This window comes from Arachis hypogaea, chromosome 6, assembly GCF_003086295.3.
Source record: "Arachis hypogaea cultivar Tifrunner chromosome 6, arahy.Tifrunner.gnm2.J5K5, whole genome shotgun sequence".
NCBI lineage: Eukaryota > Viridiplantae > Streptophyta > Magnoliopsida > Fabales > Fabaceae > Arachis > Arachis hypogaea.
The window spans coordinates 51,138,442-51,145,900 of record NC_092041.1 but is presented as its reverse complement, the minus strand read 5'-3'; the positions used below and the strand labels follow the sequence as shown (position 1 = coordinate 51,145,900).

Here is a 7,459-nt window from a genome sequence, read left to right as displayed (position 1 = left end):
ATATTCTGAATATGTACTTTTTCAAACATATGTTAACAAAATTCTAAAATAAAATAAAAAACAAAATGAGGCGCTTATTAATATCTTAACCAGTTGTAAAGTAAAGGTCAAAACAAATTCCAAGAATATTAACATGTAGAGGCAAAAGTAACTTCTAGACTCCCCAGGACAATGGATGGATGCATAGGTTACGCCGGAATCGTGAGTGGGCTTTATGGAGACCCTTTTTTATTAAATTTAATTAACAAATGTCCTAATATATCAAAAATGAAAAGTTTTCATTGAAAAATAAACAAACTGAAATTTTCAATGTTTTCATAATACATTTATTGAAGAGACTTTGGGTGTGTTTGGCAACACGTTGAGGAGGAGAGAAGCCCGTTTGAGCTTCTTGAAAGTTTCACTTTGATGTTTGGCAATTTTTATCTTTGTGAACGCAGAATTGATTCTGCCTCTGAACCCACGTTTAGGAGAAGCTCAAATTTGTAGCTTCTGTGTTTCACGTTTCACGTTTCATGTTTAGGAGAAGCTAAAATATTTTTTTTACCAATCTTACCCTTCATTTTCTTCTATAAGAATGATACTAGTAACTATTATCTTCACAGTCATTCTTTGTAGTTCTTCCTGCTTCTTCATAATTTTTTAGTTCCATTTTTTTCATCAAAATCGTTAAGATTGATTTCAATCACTAACAAATTGAATTTTTTTTATTTTTATTTGATTTTATTCATATGAATTTTATTTACATTTTATGGTATTTTTTTGTTCATATGATATATGTTGTTGGTTTTATGGAATTTTTATTATTTCTTATTTGTATAATTTTTTTTCTATTCTTTGATGTACTCTATTTTTGTTTTGTATTAATTTTTTTTATTTTTTTTCTGAATTTGTAAAATTTGTAATTATAATTGTAATTATTATATACTACGTTTATTATCAAAATTTTAAATAATATAAATTATGATCCTATAAAAAAGGACAAAATAAATAAAAAATTAATTATAAATAACAATAGTCATAAATAATAAAAATTTATAGTCTAAAATAATACTAAATTAAAGAGTACTGACGATACTAAAAAAAATTATAGAATATTTTCTTTTTGTGTGACATTATAAAATTTATAGTACTCTCCTTTATATTTTTATTTTTTATTGTATTTATTTTATTTATATGATAAATATTTTTTATATTATTTTTTATAGTATTCTGATTTTGCATGTATATAAAATTGATGTCTATTTTAGTAATTTTTCATCTAAAAGTGATTTTGAATAGTATAATCCAAACAACATTTATTTTACTATAATCAATTTTGATATAAAAATTACCAAACATAAATCACGTAAACCCAAACTAACTTATCATCAAAATCAATTTTACAAAATCAATTTTATGCAAACTCTGATTTACAAACTGTAATCCAAACACACACTTTATTTTTGGTGACACTACAATACTACATTATGATTTATGACGTTCACCATCGAAGAATATAAGCCTCAAACTCATAATGTGAATTTTTAAAACACTTAGTAGCAAAATCAATTTTTTTGGTTTCCGAACCTACAATACCCCTACTGAATTTTATTGGGGCCTGATCTTAACCGTACTTCAGAAAATTCCGTTGGTTCATAGGTTAGGCGTATTGTTCCTCACACTGCCACACATGCTAGTATGATTTTGCACAGGCCATATGACAGATTGCACTCCACTCGCCCGCGTATGAAACTACTAAACGCTGGTCGGATCTTCATTTTTATGTACGTTCTTTGGAGTTAGATTTCATAAGAGAGCTGCTATAAGTAACAATTCTAAGCAAGAGAAGTGTGGATGAGGTCATAAAGAGAAAAATGCCAGTTCTCGGAAAACAACAACCAACCAACCATAACAAACTCCTCAGCGTAGCGTAAAATCTCTACCATCATCCTATCCAACCGAATCCTCAAGCCACAAGACAATTCGAAAGAACAAACACTAGCCAACTTCCGAGTGTTTGATAAAAACTCATGATCAAAAATAGTGAGGCTTCAATAATCATTTCTAATTTCTGACAACTGTACATCGTGTCAATAACCTAGTTGTCATGACAAAGTTTTTAGGTGTTAGCATTCGGTTATGTGAGCCTCTGGATCACCTGCAAAACAGAATAACAGAAACGGTTACACAAATGACAAGAACGCTACAAGATTTATGGCTTGTTATCAAGTAAATTAATTTCATTGCCATTTGCCAAGACCTTTCTATTCATCAGGCAAAGATATGTTGATGTCTGGGGATGGCCTATGATCCGAAAAATCTTCAGTATCATTCCAATTATCACCATTAAGCGTATCATCTAAATTCAGTTTATCGCTCGATGCGCTGACTGATTCTCTCTGACCTTGGTCTGGCAACTGAGATAAAGATCCCAGAGGATTTTCACCACCAGGATTTGATTGTGAGATAGGTCCTGCAGCTGATACTGTTGCCATAGGTCCTGAAGCAGCATGAGAGGCTACCGGTTGACGGGTATATTTCCTTTTTTGGGGCTTTTGACCATTTGGCATGAAGCTTCCCACTACAATCTGAAAACATAGCTTACATAAATTTCCAATAGAGGTAGATGATGGTGTGTATGCTTAAAAAGATGAACAATGCAAAAGTGCTAGAACTGGAAGCTATATACAATCTTTAACGTTGCACTTGATTGCAACCATGAAAGTGATAAAAGAAACAATACTGGTTCAAGTATCTTATTCATGAATCTGGAAGATAACATGGATTAACATACTACTGATTTTTTTGCTACTAATGAACATTTTTCTTTTGCTTTCACCAACATGCAGGCTTCGGGATAAGTTCATCGAGGAGATTTAACTAAAACTTCACTAAAGTAATTGCAATATACATTAAATACAGAAAGAATCTATAGTTGTTTCAGTTACCTAGAACTGAAACAAGGCAAAAGAGAAGTGTCATACCTGGATTGGGGTAGCAGCTGTCAATAAACCAGCAACACCCCCTCCTATCACGCGACCATCAGGACCAGCCAGTGAGACACTCAATCCACTAGAAGGAATTGCAGCACTACTATCCGGGACTGTGAATGATCCAGACAAGGATAAAAGCTCAAATCGACCCTGAAAGGAAACAGAACTCAGTTATTCAAGAATATCTGGAAATAATTATTATAACTTGCAGTACATATAAAAGAGCAAAAGGAATTCACATAATCTTTCTAGATTTATGACAGTGTCTTTGCATCTTTCTTGCTAGACATGGAAACATCAACTTGAGGAAACCTAACATTTATGTTGTACAAATCTAACATTTTATGGTGAGCGCTTATACAGGGTAACCATGTCCATCCTTAAAATTTTGCTTCAAAACTATATTTTCTCTGAAGAATACAGCTGAAACTCAGGTTCTGGAATTTGAACCAGCAAATTACGACATGCCAAGTTATGATGATCATTATGTTAACATGATTTAGCGATTTGCACAAGAATGAAAACTATCCTTTAAAGGTCATGACTAGAAGTATGCTTAACAGCGAGATAAGAAAAGAGAGATCTCTGGCAAGTGGATTAATCTCTACTGAGGTATAAGATCTGCATATTTGAAAGTAACTTGCAGCAAAATGTTACCGCCTCAGTTTCAAAATAAATCTTGCTTGTTTACTAATTTGATACATTGAAAAATCCGATGTATCTGGACACAAACTATGTCCAAATACATTGACTTTTAATGTAGTATCAAATTGTTCAAAGCAACATTTACTTTGAAATAGAGCAAGTGGATTTGTCTTCCAAACAAGCAGCAAGATAAACAGAAGGGGAAATTTTGTCCAAAACTAAGGAGAGAAAACACATGCCACTTTACATAAAGATGATGAATGCAATCACATCTGATATATCTTAACTCTAAACTTAGCAACAGACGAAAATAGGCTACCCCATTAAATCAGACAAACTGAAAGATCCTTCGAGAAACATTGTTCATAATTTGGCCCACTTCAGTCTTCACCATAAAGTGATGGTTTGATAAAACCTCAAGGTTATTGCATTCAATTTAATTAGATAGAAAAACGAAATTACTGAAAGAACACATAGAACTAGGAGATCATGCCTCGTATGTTAATAGGCCACCAGAAGAACCAGGTTGGCGCAAGGTAGCTTTAGATATAGCTCCATTTGCAGAAAGAATGCATATTCCCATAGGACCCTTCTGTGCAATCGAGAAAATCTTTCCAGCAACGTCCTGGGAGGTGAAAAGGTTAAAAAAGCTTCAATCATCATAATTCAAACTATATCATCAATCTCATGAAGCCAACAACAACCTACACTTTGTTCTAGATTAGATTACCTCTCCAGCATTAACTGTCACAACATGAGGTGTAAAATCAGTACCAGTTGTGCTTCCAAGCAAGCCTTCAAAAGACAACAGAAAGAAGGGTAAATTTTCACGCTCGAGATAATATGCATAATAAATTCAACCCCCCAAAAAAATCTCTTTTCCCCCTCACATAAGCTCCGACCAGTTGCACAGAACAATATTAAATTATAAGCTAAAATCAGGAAAAAGTTCACGTCTTTTTCATTGATAATGAGCCAAAAGTCCAAAACAGAATGTTCTGCCATTTCAGAATGAACGGTCAAGAACACAGTTAAAAAATGTATGAAGCTACTCCTGAAAAAAAATGTTCCCCCTCCAAATAAAATTGGGTAAAACCTTCTAGAAACTAGAAAACCCTGTTAACCCCCCCCCCCCTTTCTCTTTTTCTCTAAAAAACAAAGATCAGAGAGAGATGAAGAAATTTTCTTTCTGGAACCGTCTAAACCCAACAAAAACAAAACGGAGACATTAGATAGTTCCATTTTTTTCCAGAAGAAGGATGAGTCAACCTATAATACAATATTATATTGATGTGTTCGTTTTAGTTGGTACAGCGTACACAAAGGATTCTTGCATTTTCCCATCAACCAAACAATAGAGAGAGTGAGGTCACACCGCTCACCATTCACCAAACCACCAAGAACACTTGATACAAAAGAAAAAGGGAATAATATGACAGGAAACAAAAAAGTAAAACTAGTAACTCACCCAAAGAAGAAAGAAGGTTCCAGCTTCCAGAAGCATGTGACTTTGCACTACTGCCACGACCCCGTTTTGATGAAAACTCTGAACCCGAACCCGAACCCGGAGTTAGAGAGAATCCCGGTGGTGGTTGGTTTGGCACCCTGAGGTTCCCTTCGGAGTCATACTTTCTTGGTCTCCCTCTCTTCTTCTTCCCAAACAACTCCAAACTCCCTTGCCCCGAAGCACCACCTGTTCCTGTTGTTGCCGGTGACATTGTAGCTGTGCCTGGTGGCGCTTGTGGTTGTTCCCGTGGTGGCTGTGGTTGCGGTTGTGGTGGTGGTGGTGGTGGTTGCGGTCCTCCTCCAAGGTTTCCAAAGTTCAAGTTCATCACCTGGGGTGGAAACTGGGTAGTTAGCGGTGTATCGGAGTTTGTGTTCGCGGTTGAACCGGAAAACACACTCTCCTTAAGTGGTTCCATTGAAGCGGAAAAGAGAAAGAAAATGAAGGAAAAAGAAAAAGAGAGTGTGTTGTTCTGTGGAATGTGAGTGTGTTTGATGTTTCAAGGTTTAGCAGAAAAACGGTTGTCACTTGCTGAGAGGTTTGAACGAGAAGCAAAAACCTCTGCAAATGGCGCCACAAGTTGTATAAGCAACAAGGTCTAGGTAGAGTAGCTTTTTTTTGTTTTATTATATTGTGTCCCTTTTTTGCTTTAATCTTTGATGAGAGAAATTATGAATACTATTACTAGGTCTGTCTCTGCATTGGCATTAATGGAGGAAGAAAATTGGAGAATGGGAAAAACCTGCTTTTTTTTGTTTCTTTTTTTTTTTTTTCTTTTCTTGTCTGTACTGTATCCCACTGTTGATTATTTTATGCTATAGTAATTAATTATTGTTATTTATTATTTCGAAAGTAATAGTAATAGCATTATTATTGAGATTTTAATACGCCCAAGGTAGAGTACTACCAATAATAATCTATGAGGATGTGTAACTAACTCGATGTGGATAATCACTTGTCGTATTCCCAAATTACCCTCCCCTTATTTTGACCGTCTAGATTCTTTTCCCTAACACAAATAAAGTACTGGTAAAATGAAAGGAAAGTTTTGCTAAGTTTTTTTTTAAGTTATATATATAATTAAAACTGAAAAATTATTTAAAATTAAAATTGCTTGAATAAAATTTTGAATCGAAATAGTCTTCACCCACCCAATTTAGGCTTCTTCATGAATAAAGAATAACATGATTTTTTTTTCTTAAACAAATTTAAATAAAGAAAAGAAAATCCTAATTATTTCCTCCGTTTCAACTTGTTATTTTCGATTAAGGTAAATTAATTCGAAGCGGTGAAGAAATCGAAGATATAAGTAGTTATCGAAAAGATACAAGTGCAGGCATTTGTTGGAGGTACTCGATACGGGTTCGATTTCGAAACGCCTTATTAAATCGAACAAATATTTGAGATAGGCAATCGAACAAGATATTCGAATAAGCGGATCGAGCAATTACAGTAGTGAAGGAGTTGAAGACTTTTACCACGTGATGAATTAATGTGTAACACTTAGTGGCGAAAGAGCGGGAACGGTTATCTCCAGGATGGTGCTACATAATTACTCGTCGGTTACAAAACAAATACTATAAATACTAGAAAGTGTTAGGGAATACGGGTTGGAACTTTAACTTAAAAAACACTCAAGTACACTCACATTCCCTGTGAATTCCTGAGTCTGCGATCGAGTTTCTTTTATGTAGGGTTCCTTCCATGTTTTTATCTTTTCAGTTTATCTTCTTGTAAACTTTACTTTTCAAGTAAATTTATCTTTCAAGCATTTCTTTAATTTTCCATATCCAATTTACATTTCAGCATCTTTAAATTTTATGCCAAAGTCCTTTCACCCAGTCAAAGGCATTTTATTGCTTTCTTTAAACTTCAACGCAATCTTTTCAATTCCAGCATACTTTCTTTTCGAAAATCTTATTTTTCATTTGTTTTATGGTTTTTACAAATTTTAATTTATCTATCATCTCGATATCCATCTAATCGAAGACACTTTGATGCACTTTTAGAAAACTGGTACCAGCAAATAGGAGTAGGTTTCGCTCCCAGACCACTACATCTCGAACCACCATCGATTTGCTAAAAATCGACAAAACAAATTGGCACGCCCTAAATCATTCACATGGCTGATAAAGTGTCAAATGTGAATGCTGGTTCATCCATCAATGATAGCCTACCAGTAATTGTGCAACAAGCGGACGTGACTTCACGTTCAGAAGGTGCAATTGGGAGTGAAAGTATTGCAGTTACAACTGTTCAAACTGAGAATGTTAGACGTAATACTCGTACACGTGGTACCTTGCCATCATTCCAACCTCTATTAACCACTGGTTGG

General features: G+C 34.5%; 1 protein-coding gene across 1 annotated transcript; it reads right to left on the bottom strand.

Moving 5' to 3' along the window:
• Positions 1 to 1,786: 1,786 nt before the first annotated feature.
• Positions 1,787 to 5,804, bottom strand: LOC112696600 (AT-hook motif nuclear-localized protein 7). Its single transcript, XM_025749430.3, has 6 exons — positions 5,089 to 5,804; positions 4,351 to 4,415; positions 4,114 to 4,245; positions 2,967 to 3,125; positions 2,243 to 2,570; positions 1,787 to 2,140 (listed from the first exon to the last, which is right to left on the bottom strand). Exons 1-5 carry the CDS (start codon positions 5,540 to 5,542, stop codon positions 2,247 to 2,249), a joined length of 1,134 nt encoding a protein of 377 aa, XP_025605215.1. The 5' UTR covers positions 5,543 to 5,804; the 3' UTR covers positions 1,787 to 2,140; positions 2,243 to 2,246.
• Between the last annotated feature and the right edge of the window lie 1,655 nt (positions 5,805 to 7,459).